This window comes from Dama dama, chromosome 5 (genome assembly GCF_033118175.1).
Source record: "Dama dama isolate Ldn47 chromosome 5, ASM3311817v1, whole genome shotgun sequence".
Taxonomy (NCBI): domain Eukaryota; kingdom Metazoa; phylum Chordata; class Mammalia; order Artiodactyla; family Cervidae; genus Dama; species Dama dama.
Window position 1 is genome coordinate 120,558,377 of NC_083685.1, and position 20,297 is coordinate 120,578,673.

The 20,297-nt window shown below is 56.1% G+C and overlaps 1 protein-coding gene across 1 annotated transcript in view; it reads left to right on the top strand.

The window, feature by feature from the left end:
- LOC133055654 (uncharacterized) overlaps positions 1–14,413 on the top strand; it is a 53,357-nt gene extending 38,944 nt beyond the window's left edge. The window contains exons 5-6 of the mRNA XM_061140786.1: positions 10,811–10,945; positions 13,025–14,413. Of these exons, the coding sequence (XP_060996769.1) occupies positions 10,811–10,945; positions 13,025–13,125 (236 nt within the window). The 3' untranslated portion in view covers positions 13,126–14,413. The remainder of the gene's footprint in view (positions 1–10,810; positions 10,946–13,024) is intronic.
- The last annotated feature ends 5,884 nt before the right edge of the window (positions 14,414–20,297 follow it).

Genomic DNA, 20,297 nt, shown 5'->3' on the forward strand with positions numbered 1-20,297 from the left:
GGCCAGCTAGATGGAGAATGTCCTTGGCTCCCATGGGTGCTGCAGAAATCTCTCAATCATATTTACCAAAAGGCCTCAGTGCCTTAGAAGGCAGTTGTGTCATTATTGCAATGGGCCTGCCAGTATTTCCCAGAGGGGCGAAGTCCCCAAGGCCCCAGTCTCGAGATGGGATGGTGAGGGAGGAGAGAGAAAGCTGGGGACTCGCTGGGCCCTCCGACCCTGGTACGACCTTGACTGACCTGGCTTTAGCCCCAGTGTAGCCCCAGCTCCTTGTTGACATTCTGGGACCTGAACGGGTGTGAAGGGAGGGCCTGGGCCTTCCAGCTTCGCTCTCCAGAGTGCGGTGGGGGTCATAGAGAGAGGAGGAGACCCTTGACGGTTCTCACCCGCCACAGGAAGCAGGCCCCGGCGGCGGTGGCCTTGGCCTGGGTGCCTGGGTTCGCGCGCCGGGCTGCCCGGCCCCACGGGTGTGGAACCGATTTATTCGGTAGCTTTGCCGCTGATTAGTTGCAGGTGAGTGGATGGCACGTGGTTTGTGTTGTAACAATATTTTGGGACAATTAGATTGAAACCACATTGTCTCGGCCCTGCTGGCGGCTTGCCCCAGTGCTGCACTCTCCATGCCCTTTGCGGCTCCCGGGCTGGCCGGGCCACCCCAGCCTTCCTGGGGCCCTGGGGCGCAAGGCAAGGGGGAAGGGGCCCTCCTGCTGGGGGCAGGGCCTCCCATTCTCAGCCCTACCGGGGCTCTCCCCACTGGCCTCCCGCTGACCGCAGCCTCTAGTTGTTCCAGAAAACAGTTGCTGGGAGACTCCCTGGTCTAGGTGGGGTGGGGGCCTGGGGGACCCGGAGTGGGACTTCTAGGCTGCAAGGCCACCCCCTTCCCCTCAACATTATCTCAGTGCATCCCTTTCCTACCCCGCAAAGAACTGCACTGAGCACCCCCATGCCCCCCCAAACAGGTAGCACCCCCCAGACTGCATGATCCAGGAGCAGAACCCAAGGCCAGGTCTGCCCAGCTGCTGGGTGGGGGAATCTCTTGTCCTGACCACCCCTCTCACCCCACAGCATGGGCAGAGAGGCCTAGATGCCAGGTTATATCTCTCTCGTTGTGGGGACCATGCTTCCTACCCACCCTCCTGGGAAATGCTGAGAGCTCAGGGCCCATCATTTAAGGGGTGAGGGCCCCTGGGGCCAGACTCAGGCTCAGGAAGGGGGTGGTTGGCAAGACCCAAGCACATGGGAGCAGAGTGGGACCCAAGAACCTGCCCACCTCCCACAGAGCCAGCAGCACCCCGGGGCACGGGACTACCCTGGTGTCTCAGCATTAAAGAATCTGCCTGCAATGCAGGAGCCACAGGAGACACAGGTTCGATCCCTGGGTTGGGAAGATCCCCTGGAGGAGGGCAGGGCAACCCACTCCAGTATTCTTGCCTGGAGAATCCCATGGACAGAGGACCCTGGTGGGCTATACAGTCCCTGGGATCACAAAGAGTCGGACATGACTGGAGTGACTTAGCAAGCATGCACGCACCCCTGGGCAGTGCCGTGTAGCAGGGCTGGTGTCTGCAGATGTTTCAACTCAGGTGTTACCCCAAACCCGTGTGAGTCTGGGGACTTGTGCAGAGTGGGGGTTGGGGGGGTGGAGGTGTGATGTCTCCTGCTCTTCTGGGGTAGCTCAGGCGACACTTCAGGCAATAGCCCTGGCCCAAAGCATTTTGGGACAGCCTCTGGGGTTGGGGTGGAGCCAGGCTGGTGCAGGGCTGCCCCAGGTGGGTGGGCAAGTGTCTCTGGGGCTCCACTTCTCAGTCTCTCCAGCCCTCAGACAGCCTTCCCCTTCCTGCCTGCATCTTTGTCTGGGACCTGTGTTGAGATGGGGGTGCGAGTGCCCCCACACCAGAGAACTGAGTTAAGGGGAGGACTTGCTTTCTGCAACAGGATCACAGTGTCTGTGGGGTTTCCAGTTTAATTTGAATAAAGATCACTAGCAGTTGCAAATAATCTAATGCTTCCTGAATACTAGAGGGAAACATTTGCGAATGGGATTTTCCTGGAGTTTGGCTCACTTTCCCACTTCAGCCTGAGCTGCTCCTTCCCCGGACCTGAGGCTCTCTGCATGGCCTCTGCTCCAGCCTGGGGTGGCTTCATTCTTCCCAGTGACTCTTAACTTATGACACAAAACAGATGGGAATACAGGTCCAGGGGCTGAGACGTCAGGTGGGTCTGGCGTCTGTGAGGTGACCTGGCCAGCCTGGGAGCTGGTGAGTGGGCCCCAACCAGGGCACAGGGCGTGGAAAGCCAGTTTTCTCCTCCCCCACACATCTGTTCCTTCACCACCACCCTCCCCACCCTCCCACACACACTGCAGCCTCCTCCATCCATCCCGGGAGGCCTGGCAGGGGACACTGGCACTCTGCTCTCCCAGCCTCCGGTCCCATGTGGACCAGAGCCCTCCCTGGGACAGGATTGCAGAGGGGGCATGCGGGCCAGGGAGTGGCCTCTGACCCTGTCCTGCTCAGCCCCTGTCCCCACCAGACAGGGGCCTCTCAGAGTCTTCCTGCCTGAGGGTCTCTGCTCAGTACAGTAAAGACGAGGGCCGGTGGTCGTGTGTCTGTGTCCCGCGACCCTGGTCAAACCTTGTTGTTCTAGGTGAGGGCCTAAGGCAGGTGAAGACCAAATGGCTTGCTTGGTCTTGGGGAGACGGGGAGTTTGTGAACCTGGGTATAGGTTCCATTGCTTTGGAAACCCCTAAAAATAAGGAGGTTCACCCTGAGGGAACAATTTCTCGGGGCTGAAGCCATCATGCTTGGGGTATAAAAGGAAATTGACAAAACCCCAAAACCACAGAGAAATGTATTACACAAAATGTTTGAAATTTCTCCACAATAAAAACATCGTTATTAACAAATGCCAAAAACAGCAGAACTGACCCGGGAAATAACAAGTTACAGCCACAAAGAGATGCCATTGCACACCTCCCTGTGGGACTGAACGCAACAAGCAGTTGGTGTCGGATGCTGGAGAGGATGCGGAAGGCCTCTTGCTCTGCCTGGGGGAATGGAAAGCAGGGCAGCTTGGGGATAGGGATCGGGAAATAGGAGACAGCTCAGGAAAGGTCTTGTCCAGTTGCCATGTGACCCAGTTGTTCTGCACTCGGGTGTTTGCCCAGGAGTTGAAGCACGTTCACATACTTGTACTTGAGTGTTCACAGCAGCCTGGCTCATTAATATCCTAAACTGGACTGGCCCAAGTGTCTAAGCCACATGTGAAGGGTGCAGACGCGACCTCCAGGCAGTGGACCCTACCTGGCAGTGAACAGGACACACGTGACAAGGGTCTGGATGAATCTCAAAGTGGTTTGCTGAGCAAAGCAATGGGTGCATTTCACGTGGTTCCATTTATGTGAAATCCTACTGCTGCTGCTGCTGCTAAGTCACTTCAGTCGTGTCTGATTCTGTGCGACCCCTTAGACAGCAGTTCACCAGGCTCCGCCGTCCCTGGGTTTCTCCAGGCAAGAATACTGGAGTGGGCTGCCATTTCCTTCTCCAATGCATGAAAGTGAAAAGTGAAAGTGAAGTCGCTCAGTCGTGTCCGACTCTTCGCGACCCCATGGACTGCAGCCCACCAGGCTCCTCTTCCCATGGGATTTTCCAGGCAAGAGTACTGGAGTGGGTTGTCATTGCCTTCTCTGATGTGAAATCCTAGAAAAGGCAAAACTATTCTACAGGGACAGAAAGAGCGGGTCGTGGTGGCCCGAGGCTGAGACTGGGCGGGAGATGGGGATTGATCAGGGGCCTGAAGAAACTTTCCTGGGGCTGCTGGGGATGTTCTGCATCTTGACTTTGGGGATAGTTACACAGCTGTACCGATTTGTCAAAGCTCATCAAACTGGACGCTTAAAATTAGCACTTTTATTGTTATCTAAGTCTTATAGCTGATTTCTAAAAAAATCCTACCAGACACTATTTGTCACCTATCAAATGACAGAGGCCTAAACGATCGTCTCCAGCTTTATCAAGGACAGAGGGAAGCTTGAGCTTTCCCACTTGCTGGGGGTGTCTATTGGCACACACTTGCCCAGTGGTTTGGCAATAGCAATCAAAATTCGAAATATGCATGCTTTTCACCTAGCAGTTTCTCTTCTCAGAATTTTATCTTCTAGACACATGTGCATAAGGGCACAAAGATATGTGAACAGAGATGCCCTTTGCAGGTTGAGAAACTAGCAGCGACTGAAATATCCAACAGTAGCCTCTGGCTGAATACACGGAAGCTGACCCATCCTAACGGTCTCAGTTTCCCTGGGACCGTTCTGGCATTACCGCTGACATTGCCACATCCTAAGATCCCAAGCCCCCTCAGACTGGGACACACCACAGTATAGACAGGCAAGGGAGTACTAGGAAGTTAGGAAAAATGACCGGCGGGTTTACTAGGCCAACAGGCAAGATGCCCAAGAGACTGAGTGAGATGAAACAAACATGTTGCAGGTGGCATGGGGTGGTCCACAGACATTGCCTCTGGAGATTGAGGCTCTGGAAGATACTACTTTCTCTTTGTAACCTTTTGTGCTTGGAACCCATTGGCTTCCTTTATTTTGTGTGTGTATTGGTTTTGTGCTGGAAAAGGAAATAGCAACCCACTCCAGTATTCTTGCCTGGAAAATTCCATGGACAGAGGAACCTGACAAGCTATAGTCCATGGGGTTGCAACGAGTCAGACACGACTGAGCAACTAACATTCATGGGTTTTGTAACTTATAAAACATATTCCAGAGGATATCCCTGGTGGTCCAGTGGTTAAGACTTTGCCTTCCAAGGCAGGGGTGCAAGTTTGATCCCTGATCTAGGAGCTAAGATCCCACATGCCTCGCAGCCAAAAAACCAAAACATAAAGCAATATTGTAACAAATTCAATAAAGACTTTAAATATATCTATGGATATATATATATATATGTATATATGTATATATATATATATATATGTATATATATTCTAAAGGACAGGTGACCTTGGTTCAAAGTCAAAGGCAGGTGAGTGGGGCCTCTGAATTACAGCCACAAGAAGGCAGGTGCAGGTCAAAGGAGGGGCCAGAGGCCGTGGGCAGCCGGGGAAGAAAACCAGAAGGGGAGAAAAGGAAAGGGGCACCTTTAGATCAGGGCTTAGGAGATCCCTTCAGTCCTCCAGGCCCCTCACCCAAGACCCACCTTCCGGAAACTGACTCAGCCCCTCTTGCTGCCTGTGAATCCGTTGCCATTAGCAAGCAGCCCCTGGGCCCCAACCAAAACACCGGCAGCTCAGGATTGTTACGCAAATTGACTGGTAGGGCCCTGAGCCTGGCTAATTCCTGTGTCTTAATGAGTGGGAAGATGAGGTTTTTATTCATCACTGGGGCTTTAAAAATTGCAGTAAAGTGGCCCACTTTATAAAGAAAAAAATCAATAGCTAAAAGAAAACAGGAGTATGTAAATGGACAGAGTGACAAAAAGCAGGCCAATTACCCCCCCAAAATGAGACACAGTTATGGCTCCATTAACTCAATTATATTTTCAAAAGGATTTCTTACGAGGCCCCCACCCCACCCCACCCTCACACGCCTGTAATTTTTACATCAACTTCAAGCCATTAAGTTGCATTAAATTATTTTGTGGGAGAGAGAGGTGTGTTCGGGAGAGGGGAGCTGCGGTCCTTCCCGGCTAGCCTGGGGGCCTGGGCTCAGGTGTGAACAGGCAGGGGGGACCTGGGTGGTCAAGTAGAGTCTCTCGGGGAGGGAGCCCTGAAAGATAATGAAGAGGAACCACGGAGCTCGACACATGCAGCAGGACCAGCTGGGGGTCCCCAGCCCCAAGGTCCCCAATGCACGTCCCCCTCTTGAATTTTTATTCCCAAATGATTCATGGCTCTGTAAGCCCCACTTCGGATGGTGGGTGGTCCAGTGCGTGCCAATCCAGATGTGAGAACCTAACCTCTCCTTGGCTTCATGAATTTTCTCTTTATCTCATTAGAGTTAAGAAACTTAATTTTTTTCTTTTTTAAGAAACAATTTTTCGAAGACATGGAAATATTAAGTGTGTTAAAAGAAACCATGCCAGCAAGATGGGGGCCTAAATAGGAATATATTTGATGCCTGCTCTTTCTGCAGCCCTTTGCAGGCCCAGAGCCCCCGCATGCGAGGATCCTAAACGACATTGGCAATTGTTTACTCAGCCACCGCCTTCCAGCTGCCCCCAAGATGCTGGGGAGGCCCTGGAGGCCTGACAGTGCCCACTCGCCTTTCCTGATGCTTCTTAAGGATGTGCGGGCCCTGAGGCTCGCTGGCTGTAACCTGCTTTTCTGAGTCTGTCACCCCCAGGGAGCCGGGGCCTGTCCTACATAAGCCTGTGTGCCTGGGCCGCCCGGGACCCAGCACTTAATATGGAGGATTTCAGGCGGGACGAGGAAGAGGAGGAGGAAGGGGTGGGACCCGAGGGGCAGTCAGACAGGCTGCTACTGAGCAGGATGTCCAGGGTCACTGGGCCAGGTCGCTGGCCAGAAAATATAAAACCAGTCAGTGGTGAACAGATAATCGGGTAGAGACTCAGGCTGAGCAAGGGATGGGGGGTGGCGAGGGCAACCCTAAGGTACAGCCAGGGCCCCCCACTTCCAGGGATGGCACAGTGAAGAGTTAAACCACAATACAGATTAAAAAAACAAACAAAGAGAATTAACCCCTCTCTGCTCCTTGGCAGACCAACCTGGGTCCTAGCAGATCCAGGACAGGCTGAAGAGAGGGCCAACCTGGGCAGGCTGTACAAAGGGGTCCTCAGAGGTTCCCAAGGACTGTGGGAGGAGCAGAGATGAGGCAGGGGGTCCCCCCTAGCCTGGAGAGGGGCCATCGCAGGGTGATCTAAGGGGAAGATGGCACCATGGGGTGTGTGTATGAACTTTAGTTTCTCGTAACCTTCATCACCCCACCAGCACCCCAAACTTGCTGCGCCTGTTGCAGCTGGGAGACAAGCCCTCACTCCCTGGGGCCCTCATCCCCTTCAAGAGCCTGGGGCCAGAGACTGATAGGGAGGGTGGGAAAGGGTCATGTGCGTGGATACCAGTGTGTGCGCATGTGAGTATGTGTGTGCACGTACTTTCCACGGACAGGATCTGTGCCAACTCCCACTGCCTGCCCCATGTCCTTGGGAGCCTGAGGCACGTGCTCCCAGACCCTGGAGTGTGTGTGCAAGTGATTGGTGAGGCTGCTTGGAAATGGATCACCACCTCCATTCAGGATATGATCTTTTGTGTTCACTCTCTCAGTCGTGTCTAACTCTGTGACCCCATGTACCGCAGCCAGCCAGGCTCCTCTCTGCATGGGATTTTCCAGGCAAGAATACTGAAGTGGGTTGCCATTTCCTCCTTCAGGAGATCTTCCTGATCCAGGGGTTGAATCCTCATCTCCTGCGTCTCCTGCATTGGCAGGCAGATTCTTTACCACTGAGCCACCTGGGAGGCCCCAAGGGTGTGATCTTGGGTCTTCAGCAACAGAAGGAAGGAATCCCAGGGTGGGAGAGTAGGTGCAATGGCTGGGGCCACAGCAATCCTGGGCGATCCCAGGAGAGGGAGACACAAGGCTGGGAAGGTAGCTGGGAGTGCAGAGGCCAGCAAGAAGAGAGCTGGGCAGTGGCAGGGAGCCAGAGCCTCAGCCTGGGGAAGTGAGGAGAGGGCCGGTGGGTGATGGGCCGCCTGGGTGCTGAGGAGGGTCTTGCAAAGAGGGCCCCACCCCCACCCACAACTCTGCCCTGCACCAGTGCTCCCCAGCTTGTGCCTTTTTACGACCACACCAGGCCCCTCAGGCTTACCAACTCTCCTGACCTTCAGGGACCCCCTCCCAGCCCCCCAGATCTTGAGAATGGAATGCGACTCAGAGGGAGCAGCCAAGTCCTTCCCTCCTTAGCTGCCTTCCAGCCTCCAGGCATCCACCATCCCAGGGATCTTAGGGAGCAGGGGACCCCACCTTCCCTGGGACTGGCTGGTATCTTCTTACTCTCTCTCCTGCCTTATCAGTCATCCGCCTGCTCACCGACAGGCCAAAGGGCCAGCCCCTGGGACCCCAGCCAGGCCTGCCTCTGCCAGCCAGTGGCCTCTTGCCCACGCGCTAAAAGAGTCATTGTTCCAGAGGGGATGAAGGAGAAGGGCACGGGGACATAGGAGCCTTCAGCCTGTCGGTCAGGGTCAGACCCAAGGGCCTGGGCTGGGCCACACTCAGGATGCTCCCCAGGGCCAGCTGTGCCTGGGGGGCCAGCGGGGACCCTGGGGCAGTGCTTAGAGTGAGGCCTGAATTCAGGGGCCGCCTCCCCTGTTCTTTGCTGGAGGGAGAGTTGGCTGCTATGCAAGTCGAGAGCCCAAGGTCCCTGGAGCCTCTGGTCCAGCCGAGACCCTGGGAAATGACATCAGATTATTGACTTCCTGGGCAGCCTGGGACCATGACGGGGCTGGGATGGCTTCTGCCCTGCTTTGCTGAGCGCACAGCCATTGGCCTCTGCCCTCTGCCCTGCTCGTCCTCCTGGTCTCTCCTTCCTGTCTGTCTCTGGGTATCTCTCCATCTCTGTGCCCCCTTTCCACCCTGACCCCCAAAGCACATCCCCCAGGGCAGTCAGTCTGCTGGAGGGACAGAGGGAACGCACTGTCTAGAGGTCTGTGCCCTAGGTGACAGTCTCCCATGGGAGGCCTGGCCCTGATCCTATGCCTGTGCTGCCACTTTGCTCGGGCATGCCCGTCCTTGGCACCCTGACCTGCTCCCTGGCCTTCAGGTCTCTGCACCCAGCCCACCTCCCAACACTCTGGCACCTTCCAGAGATCCTTGAAGACTGGTGCTCACCTGGACCCTTAGCTCTCAGGGGATAGGGATGTTTGTACCTTTTTCTGCCCCTTCTTGCAGAAGGACATGTGTGGTTCTCCCGCTGTCTTCTCCCCAGTCCTGTGGGCCAGAGGAGTGACCCAGGACTGGTGAGAATGGGAGACCCCAGGAGCTGTACAAGGACTGCCTAGCTACAGGCTAATGTGTGGAGGAGGCCAGAGTGCCCCCCGAGTGAGCAGACAGCAGACGGGCTCCTTGCCCTTCCCCTTGAGCTGGCAGCCGCAGAGGCCCACGTCCTGCATCAGCCCAGGGCTGCTGGAGTTGCAGGTGGCGGGGTGACCTTGGAGCCCGGCTTGCTCCCCCTACCCCCACCTGCTGGCTGGCCAGCCGAGCTCTTGCCAGCACAGAAAGCTCCTCAAGGTGAAGAGGGCGTCCTTGAGGGCTCCGGCGGCCCCACGCCAAGGTCCAGGCTCCAAGGTCACTGCCAGTCCGTGGCCGCAGGAAGGGAGAGGGGTGACCGGGAGGTTACGGGTGTGGAGGGAGGAGGGGGCCGGGGGAAGGGAAATAAAAAGAGATTACATTTTTTAAAAGGTACTCTAGCTGTCTGCTGACACCATCTCTGGTCTCCATCCGTTTTATAGCCTGCCGGTTCAGGCAGCTGGGCTTAGCTGTCAGGCTGTGCGGGGTGTGTGTGTGTGTGTATGTTGGGGCTGGTGAGGAGCCAGATCCCCCCAAGGGAGCCTGATAGATGCACTTCCTCCCCACCTCCCTCCCCAGCTGACTTTTGCTCCAGGGCTGCTCAGGCCATGGGCACCCAACCCTTGGCAGGGCCGGGTGGGGGCGGGGTGGGTGGGTTCGGGGGGGGGGGGGCGGGGAACCCGGTGCAGGTGGGATCCTGAGGGTGGAGGGGGATCTGGCCCCCGGCTGGCGGCCACTATCCCTGCCCATCTATCCCCCTGACAGGTCAATTTTCTCCCGTGTTTTACAGGACCTTTCAGAGCAGGAAATGTGATCCGGTGGCTGATTTATGTCTTTACCTGGTCTTTGTTCACAAGCCGGCTCAGTCCTGCCTGTCCAAGTGTCCAGGCCCCCCATGTTCCTCCCCGGGGGACCCCACGGTCGGCTCCTCCTGGGTACCCGGACTGATGGCGCCCAGCCTGAGTTCACCTCTGACTCTGGCCAGAGGGTCCCTAGCAGCGTTTCCTGGGAGGGGGATGGTCGTGGGGCACTTCAAATTGCCTGGCAGAAGGGCTGCCCCCCATCAGCCTCCTACCACCTGCAGTGTGGGGAGTGGCGTCCTGGGGAGAAGGATGGGGATCTGCATCTGGACTTGGACAGGAGGACTGTATCCCCTGTCAACACTTCTCAGTTTGGAAGGGAGGGACGGCTGGGGTAACTGTGTTCTTTTTTTTTTAATTTAATATTTATTTTTATTATTTTATTTGGCTGTGCCAGGTCTTAGTTGCAGCATGCAGGATCTTTAGCTGGGGCGTGTGGGATCTAGTTTCCTGACCAGGCATCGAACTTGGGCCCCTGGGTTGGGAGCTCAGAGTCGTAGCCACTGAATCACCAGGGAAATCCCTAACTGTGTTCTTTACATGTTAAGTTGACTTCTGTTTCTCAAACTGAGCTCTTCCCTGGTGTCACAGCATGCATGGAGAAAAGGGGAGGTGGGGGCCTCTCCCCTGGTCTCCTCTGGGGGTGGTGGCAGTTGGAGAATTTTTTAGCAGCTGCCTTCTGAAATAACAAAAATCTTTTGTGTACCATCGACGAGTTCTCAGTCTTTTATAAAGTGGCACAGAGCCTGTTTAGAAGAATGTTAACGGACATTCCGAGTGAAAACAGCTCTTGGCTCCTGCCGCGCCCCCTCCTCTGCCAGGTGCCACCCCCCATCCCTCCCCAGGAGGAGTCTGGGAACCTGGGACTAAGGCATCTTCCTCCATATGGCCCTCAGGTTCTATGTGATTTTCTCACCTGTTCCAGGTGATAACAAGGTGACCATGGCTAACATACAGGCTGGACGCTGCCCTGCTGTTCCCACCGATGCCTGGGGCTCACCGCCAACACGCTGCCAGCCGGCTCTCAGGGGCCCACGACCACTTGACTGGGATCAAACAAGTAAGTGGGTCAAGAACCTTAAGCCCGGGTCTGTGTGGGCATCTTGAAGAAGAGGGTGGGTCCTGCCTTGCCCACCAGGGGTCCCCAAAGTGGGGAGATGCAAACACGGCATACTGGGAGGCCAGCATGACCAGACCGCTTCCCAGTGGACCCCGCTCCTGAACTGTGGGCTCTCCCTTGAGACTAGTAGGGGCCATGCGTGATTCTTGCTGAGGAAGGACCCCCACCCCATGTGTTCGCTGCCCCCACAGGAAGCCCAAACACTGGGCACCCCTTCCCTGGTAGCCAGGACCTGTATGTGACCCAGATCTTGACCAGCAGGCTCTCCCTGGCTCTGGAGCTTGACCCCTGAACAAGTCGCCTGCCCGCCCAAAGGTCTTCCCGCTTCTTGCCTCCCCAGGAGGCCGTTTCCCGGCTCCACTTTCCAGCCACCTGTTTCAGCTGTGAGATCCCATTATCCTTCCAACCTTATCCTGTTTAATGGTGAGACCAGTGCTGGTTTTTGTCTCCAAAAACTGACTGAAAGCATTTGGCTGATTTAAGACCCACCAAGGTGAAACTAATAGGGTTGGGACTTGAGGTTCCTCTTGGAGAGGACTGTAGTCCAGATAATGCCCACCAACCTATCCTTTTATCTATCCATCCATCATATGTATATTTACTCACCCATCTGTCACTCACTCACCAATCGACCAACTCCCCCCTTTCATCCACCCATCTACCCATCACCCACTTATTCATTTGCTTGTTCAGCCACCCACTTATCCAAGTGTCCATTCATCTGCTCATTCATCCTTTAACTAACTATTCCCCCTCCAGCAAGCCACTTTCTTATGAGGAGTACTCACAGTATTCCAGGCCTGGTACCAGGTACCGGGGCCACAATGGTACATGAGAGCTTGCATTAGTCCCCATCTGGTGGAAGAGACGGCATGTAAATCCAGGAGGATCTGGGGCACATGAGCCCACTTAGGGGAAGGAGAGGGCCTGGGAGGCTTCCAGGAGGAGGAGTCTGTGGAGTTTCAAGATGGGTAGTGAGGAAGGGCCTGCTGGGCAGATGCCAGGAAAGGTGGGTGGCTCCAGGAGGCTGGAGAACGGGGTAGGGGGCTGGGAGCCTGGCAGGAGGTGAGCCACAGCTGCAGAGCTGAGGTGACAGGCCTCATTCCCAGGCAATTTGGGAAGGTGGGAGGCGTGACCACCGATCAAGGAACCCACCACGTCCTTCCCTCCTGGTGCTCCCTCCGTATCAGCCCAACACTCCCACTGGAAATGATGATGTGGAAGGAAAGGGGGGACAAGGCCCCTCTTCCCACCCTTCCCCCATCAGCTTGCCAGGATGAGAACTCAGGCACAGCCGGAAGTGAAATAAAAACAGTGGAGTTAGTTTTGTGGTCTGTCTGTACTGTGTTTGTGACAATAGAAAACGAGAGCAGGTACCAGCTATAAAATATGAGTTGCATGATTTCAGCGATTTTGCCTATGTTTGTGTTTCAAATGGGCATCACCTGTTATAAACATGGATGTAAAATGCATGCTAACAATTTAAATTTTTCTTTACTGAGAGTGACATTAAGTAACAAATAAAAAAAAACACCAGGACATGTGGAGAGACCATGGAAGAAAGGGAAAAGGTTTATGCTTTCCTACCATTCATGGAATTTCCCCCGACTTTTGAGCAGGGCTCACACTCTCTTTTAACCGGGCCTCACAGGTTATGTAGCAGGACCTACAGATCACAGAAGGGGCTCACTCTCCCCTGGGAGCTGGGGGTACAGTGTTAGGAAGTTCTGGCCCGCTGGGGTAACTCCCCCCACCATAGCCTTGAACATGGGTGACTTCAGTTCCTGTCAGCTGGGAATTGAGGTTATCTTGTGGCCCAGCCCCCAGAGAAGAGCTCACCACACAAAGGGGTCCTTTCAAGATCCCTTCTGGGGGGTCGGGGACCCAAGGAAGGGTGGGGGCAGCATGTTACAGGTCTGTTCTGTGACTGCCTTCCCAGGGGGCTGGAGGATGGAGTGGGACCAGGGGCTTCTTGCCTCCTTGGAGCTCACCCCTACTTGCCCCCTCCATTTCCCCCAGCTTGGCTGCCTCCACCCCCAGGGATGTGGAGCACAAGAGAATCGTCTGTGCGGAGCCTGGACGGACTGGGAGCTGGGGCGATGTGTGACAGAAGGCTGTGAGCTCTGAACCCTCCGGGAGCTGTACTCGGCCAGTCCGACTGCCTGCCCTGCACTGAGAGAAGAGGTCACACCCCTCGGTAGCGTGGGGACAGCTGGAGGAGCCCGGCTGGACTCTGAGCCTGGCCGCCCGTGTCATCAGTGCCAGTCTCTGATGGGCCCTGGACGTGCCATGGGTGCCAGGCTTGGGGCTCAGCACCCTCTGGCCTGGATTTCATTAGCTCCTCTGCTACCTGAAAACCCTGCCTGTGTGTGGGCACCTAAGCAAGAGTACCAACAGCAGCTGGCAGTGACGGTGTCCACGTCCCACGCTCACCTGCTGCTTCCCACTCGCAGGACCCGCTCCTCCTCAGCCACCTGACACAGTAGGTGTGCTGACCGCCCTCCCGTCCCTGGGGCCGAGGTCCTGTGAGCTGCCAAGTGTCTGCAAGCAGAGGCCAGCCTCTTACCTGCAGAGACAGCGGCAGGGCCCCCCGTGGCCGCTTCCAGAGGAAGGGGTGGGCAGTGCTGGAGGAAGGGGACTCCTTAGTGATGGAGCTCCTGCTGTGGACCAGGCCCTTTGTGGACCTCCGTGAATTAACTGGGGCTTCCCTCAGAGGGTAAAGAATCTGCCTGCAATGCAGGAGATCTGGGCTCGATCCCTGGGTAAGGCAGATCCCCTAGAGAAGGGAATGGCAACCCACTCCAGTATTCTTGCCTGGACAGAGGAGACTGGTGGGCTACAGTCGATGGGGTCGCAAAGAGTTGGACACAACTGACCTCCTAATACATAATTAACTTCTATGGCTGTGGAGGGGTGTGTGTGTGTGTGTAACAGTATATTTCAGGTGAGGAAACCGAGGCTGGATGAAGATGCCTAGCCCACTGGCTGGAAGGGATTTGAACATTGCCTGGTGCCTACAGCCTTGTCAGCAGCTGCAGCTCCTCTGAAGGAGAGATGAAGACTGAGTCCACTCCGGCCGAGGGCTAGGTGGGGGTCCCCCAGCTCCTGTGGGAGCAGAAACTGTACCTTATTGTGCAGGGTGGCCTGAGGATTAGACAAAGCCTGGGCGTGGATCCGGAGGGCCCAGCCAGATCCACTGCCTCTGCCCTTCCTGCCACCGCCCGGGACCCCTACGTCTGTGAAGGCTGCACTACCCCCACCCCCTGCCCAGCTCTGACCCTCTGCCTGAGGAGTGGAGGGGCCTGGGTTCCCAGGCAGAGCCTATCCTAGAGCCCCCACCTGCCTTGTCTCCATCAGCCCTTGGCTGTCACTGGCTCTAATTACCCAGGCTCCATCTGCTGGGGCCTCCGCACAGCTGGGGAAGCTCTCAGAAGCCTAGCCCCACGCCCAGGCATGTCACATTCCTGCATCCCGCCCCACAGCCCACTGTCCTGCCGACTGCAGGGCAGCCACGGGTGCAGGGAGCCTGGGGGGCTGCAGCTGTTCGATGGGGGAGCTGGATACGGCCCAACTGTGCCCCGGGACTCTCAGCTGTGTCTCTCTCACCCCCTACCATTCCAGTCCTGTCCCCCAACCCAGCAAAGAGAAGTCAGAAATGTACCGCTCCGGGTGCGCTGGGGCCACCTGGAGGAGCTCAGTGTTCTAATGACGAGGGCAAGGGCACGACTTCCCCCACTTGAAGGGGGCCACCTGATTTTCCCACGTCACCTCCCACTCTGTCGGTCACAGCTTTCCCTGGAGCCTGAGCGGGGACTCCGGGCTCTGTGGTGCCTGGGCAAGCCCTGTTTGGGGCACACCTTTCAGTGGAGGGAAGTGACATCTTTGATCCTAGGGCCGCTGTCCTGGAAGGGGTTTGATCCCTGGGAGATCTCCCTGCTTTTATGGCCTGGGAGGCCAGATGCAGAAGGGGCTGAAAAGGAAGGCCAGTAGGTCTCCCAGTTCCTTCCTGGCCCCTGAAGGGTGCATTTGCCAGGCTTGGGCCACCACTACTGGCCTTCCCTTTCTGGAGCATGAAATGGCAGTTTCCTACTGGCTCACAAACCCTCTGAGGCCTCTCACCCTGGCAAGCCTGGAGCTCGTACATCTGCAGCCAGAACATCCTACCCTTTGTCCCCACTCCTGAGATGCAGCCTGGGGAGCAGGGGTGAGGCCTCGTGTGCCTCACTGGCCTGCCCCACAGAGGATCCATGGTGCAAGGAGGAGGGTGGGCTAAGTGCATGTGGGGGTCTCAGCCTGACTTTGCCCCCAGCCTGCCAGACTGAGGCTGAGCGAACAGTGGCCATAGGACAGCTTGGCATCCCCGCTTAGGGAGGATGGAGGACCAGGGCAGGTAGGGGAGCACATGGCTTGCTGGTTAAGGATCCGAAGCTAGCGGGGTCAAGTGACAGCTATTAACCTGCTTGGTGCGTCAGGAGAATGAACTCAAACATGGCCCTGTCTTTCCTGCACCCCCAGATCTACCTCCAGCCCCCCAAAAAGGGAAATCACTTGTAAAGTTCCCAGGGACTGAGGTGGGGAGCCCACTTGCCCTGAAGGGGCTGTGGGGAGGGGGCCTGGGGCCTGTGCATGCAGCTCCTTGTGTCTGGACGTGTGATGCTGCACCTGTGGGCCCAGGCAGCTCTCGCCTCGTGTCTGGAATTTTTAGAAAAGGGTAAAAAAAAAGTAGATGAAAGCAGGTTTTCCATCTTGTCGAATTCTCAACCACCCCCTCTAATTACAAGATGATAATGAGATTCAGGGGGAGTTTTCTCCTGGTGGCCAAGATGATAATCTGCAGCTTTTGTCTGAGACCAGGGACATCACAAAGGTCATACTGTCCTTCCAGCTCACCCTGGCTGCACAGAAGGCTTTCCCTATGGGGACACACTTCCCGTTCCTGGTTGCTGGATAGGACCTGGTCAAGGGCTCCCCTGTCAGACCAGGGACATGGGAGGCCTTGGTGGGAAACAGGTCTGCAGAGGCCACATGAGGCCCCAAAGCTTGCGTGCAGGTGAGCTCGGGTAGAGGGTCTGGAGTGGTGCAATTGTGGTCCTTGTGTCCTTTCTTCTCTAACATGGCCAAAAGCGTCCCTAGGAGCCAGCCCCACAGCACAGTGCTGGACTCAACCACCAGCTAGAAGATGCTGCCTCCCTCAGCTCAGCTCAGTGGGCAGAGGCCAGTGGCCCTGAGTGCAAGGAGTTATGGAGTCACTATGACCTGAGTCCAGGCCATGTAACTTCGGAGTTACATGGTCTTGAGCAAATCACCTCACCTCTCTGAGCCTCAGTTTTCCCTTCTGTAAAATGGGGAGGGCAATAGTTAGGGATTGCCATTGACTGCCTCTAGCAAGAAGTCCAGAATTTGCCCCGTGAGAAGGGTTGGAACAGATACAATCTGATGACCTGGGCCAGGGAGGATGTCCCATGGACCCTCTCTGCCTGCAGGAATTAGTCAGAAATTTCACCTGGGCACACACTTTAATGGCTTCAATTCCTATGGTTCTCCAGGGTGAGTGCTGCAAATTAGGTGGTGTGGTGAACTTGGCCCTAGGGGAGGTCATAGTGGCTTGTGCATCGAGGGGTGTCCAGATGTGAGGAAGAGACAGGGCCAAGGCTTGGGAGAAGCGGCGGCGAAGGGCACCAGTGGACCACTGGTCAAGGGCGGGGAAGATGAGCATGTCAGATGGAGCAGGTGAGGCTGTGGCAGGGGCTGTGGCATGTGGACACCGAGGGTCCTGAAACCCGAGAGTATCCGGAAAGTGCAGCATGGTGACGTTCATGTCCTGGGGCTGATGTAATAAAGTTCTGATAGACTTAACAGAAATTTATTCTCTCCCAATTCTGGGGCCAGAAGCCTGATGTCAGGGTGTCAGCATGGGAGGTTCTTTTTGAGACAGAATCTGCTTCATGTCCCTCTCACAGCTCCTGTGCTGACAGTGGCTCCCGGCGTTCCTTGGCTTGTAGATGAATCATACCAATCTCTGCCAGTGTTCACAGGTGTTTGCTCCATGTGGGTGCTTGTGCCCAAATTCCCCATTTTCATAAGGACACCAGTCTTAATGGATCCGGGCCCCCTACATGCTGAGGGCAGGGGTTAGGAATGCACATGTGAATGGGGGGTGGCCTCACATTCACCTTAAAGCTGCAAGGAGAGAAGGTGAGGGTGGCCATGGCAGCAGTGGCCCCGGGCTTGGGAAGTCGCAGGCCCTCACTGGTGGGTCTGGGGGGTTCTGGGTCATTGAGAGGCAGCTCTGCTGATGGCTATTTCTCAGTTCCTTGTAGAAAACACCTCTTGGGCCTCTCCCTCCCCACCAGGCATCTTGAGATGGGTCGGCATAGTGGGGTCCCCTGGGGAGGACCAATGGAGGGCACCTGGGCCAGGCTGCTGGCTGGGAGAAAATGGGGCACCTCTCTGCAGCACTCCATTCTGGCTTCCTGCCTTCCAGGAAAGGCTGGAGGGTGGGCCTCCCTGCGAACCACCCCCCTGGGTCCCAGAGCCACCTGGGGAGGGGAGGCCTGGTCCATCTTGGCCCAGCTGGCTTCTGGTCTCCCTCAGGGCTGGGTCAGCTGGCCTGGCCTCTGCTTGCCAGGCTTCTAGCTTTCCTAGTCTCTGGGAATTTGGGGCCTGGGTGGGGGGCCCCTGGAAGACTGGATGGTTAGTCTGTGGTTTTTCCAACAGAGGGTCTTATGGCTGCCCCTACTCACGAGAGAGGCCCCTGAGGCTGAGGGAAGTGGTGTTAAAAACCCTGGAAGACCCTGCCGGGCCCCCTTGGATCTCCCAGGCCCACACAGCCTAGGTGCCCAACAGCAGCTACTCTCCTGCCTTCTTCTCCTGGGCACCTGGCCCCCAGCCCTTCTCCCAGGACCTGAGCCAACAGCCCAGGGGTCATCAGTGGCTTGAGCTGCAGGAAAAACCCTTGGTCCCTGGCTTTTGGGGCTGAGGCCAATGGTGGACTCTCAGAGCTGGGCCCATTCAGCAGGGGACTAAGGGTGGCCCAGCCAGCTCCCCCTTGTCAGCCCCAGGAAAGCTCCCTTGCATCCGGGCGGCTCCCCAGGCATCTCCAACTTGGGAGGCTGCTGATAGAGGATGAGGGGACATAATCTTCCTCCAGGCCACAGTGGGGCCAGCCCCACCTCCCTCTCCTCATGTTCTCCCCTCCCCCATCACAAAGGGGACTTCAAAGTGGACAGAGTAAGTGCACTTTGGAAAACACCAGGGCTGACCCTCTCTCCCCTCACACCTCTTTAAGGCCTGAATGTCCGCACCCAGGAAACCAAGGTCAGGACTGTGTGTGTGTGTGTGGGGGGTGGGGGGCGGTGGCGTGCAGCCCTGTCTCCCTGCGAAGCTGGTTCTTCCATGTGGTTTTCACAGTACCCCTTCCTCTGAGGAGGCACCAGGATTCTTCTGTAGCACATGATCCGATGGCGCCCGCCCAGCGGATACTAAATGAGATCCATTCCTGTCTGCTGGACTTGTTGTCAGTTTTATGGCTCTGGGGTTATATAAACAGCGGGAGGAGTGTGCAGGGAGTCAGGGCCACCAGGCCTGGGTTCCCTCTTTCTTCCCTTGGCCACCTCCCTGGGCTCAAGACAGCCCCCAGGCTCTGCTCCTACACAAGACAGCCTGAAAGAGGGCAGATCCAACCAGAGAGGGGTATGGAAACTTGGGCTTCTGGACAGTTCAGCCACTGGGCTAGAGTGAATATTTAAATCCTGCTTGCTGGGGTGATGAAATCTCAGGCTCCATACCAGCCAGGGTCCTTGATGCCCATCTTGTCCCAACTGCCCGGAGTCCCCCAGTATTCATTCCTGAGGGACCATCCTGGCCCCCGATCATGCCTCCAGTTTGGAAACTGGAGACAGATGAAAAAGCTGTGTGTGCTCAGTCGCTTCAGTCCCGTCTGACTCTTTGGACCCCATGGACTGTAGTCTGTCAGACTCCTCTGTCTATGGGAATATCCCAGCAAGAATACTGGAGTGGGTTGCCATTTCCTCCTCCAGGGGATCTTCCTGGCCCAGGGATCGATCGAACCCAGGTCTTCTGCATTGGCAGGCGGGTTCTTTATGACTAGCAACACCTAGGAAGCCCCTTGGAAGAGGGCATGGCAACCCACTCCAGTATTCTTGCCTGGAGAATCCCATGGACAGAGGAGCCTGGTGGGCCACAGTCCATAGGGTCACAGAGTTGGACACGACTGAAGTGACTTAACACTCATACACCTGGGAAGCCCTGAAAAAGCAGAGGATTGCTAAAAAAAAAAAATGATGCTCTCCAAGAGAAAAGGGATTGCACCTCTGACCTCACAGAGAATAGCAGAGCAGTGTCATCAGTCCCATTTAACAACTGAAAAGACTGAGGATTGATCCAGTGTTCTGGTAGCCTGGTCATGGCCAGCTCCACAGCTCTGGCTCTCCCACAGCTGCCTCCCCGGCCTAGGCCACCTTCTCCAGGAGCCTTTCTCTAAAGCAGCCACAACTGTCAGGTAAATTTAACCCAGGCTGGGTCCCTGCATGTCTTTGGTGAGGGTTGAGGTGGGGGAGAGGGAGGGAAGGGGAAGAGGGTGGTAGAGGGGATCCCCCTTGGTAAAGCAGACATGGATGTGGGAGAAGCAGGATCTGTCACCTTAGTAGAAGTGTGCCAGGTGGGGTCAGCATCCCCCTCTGTCTGAAGTCTTGAGTCGCCAGCATCCAGAGGTGGGACCCTAGTCCAGCCCCCTCCGCCTCCTTTCCCAGATGGTGCCCATGGCTGTCACCTCCAGCAACCAAATGGCAAGTTGCTGTCTCTTCAGTGATGGATGCCCCAATAATGGGTGCTCAGAGAGGTTCTTTAACATGCCCAGGGTCACACAGCCTTTATGCTTCAGAAGGCTGCCATGGAACAGCAGCGTTACATCAGCTCTGCTGATTGAACTCACATGTGGGTAGTGAGAATGGAAGGGGTGCAGGTTCAGGAATGGCCACGACCCTGACTCTTTCTGCTTTACACATCAGTCCTAAAACCTTTAGGTAGTGCAAGGTGAGGTGAGTGTCTGTGCCATTGGGAATTGTGGCTGGAAGGCCACTCAGAACCAGAGTGGGGAGGAGAGGGAGTCTGGGAGGGGAGTGGGACAGCCCAGGGGCGAGTATGGGAGCCTAAGTGAGGTGGAGAGCATCAGCTTAGGCATTACAAATATCGAAGGGGAGAATATCAGGATGAAGACTGTGGCCCTGGACCTCCAGCAGCGTTTGGAGATACTGCTGTGAACATGTGACTT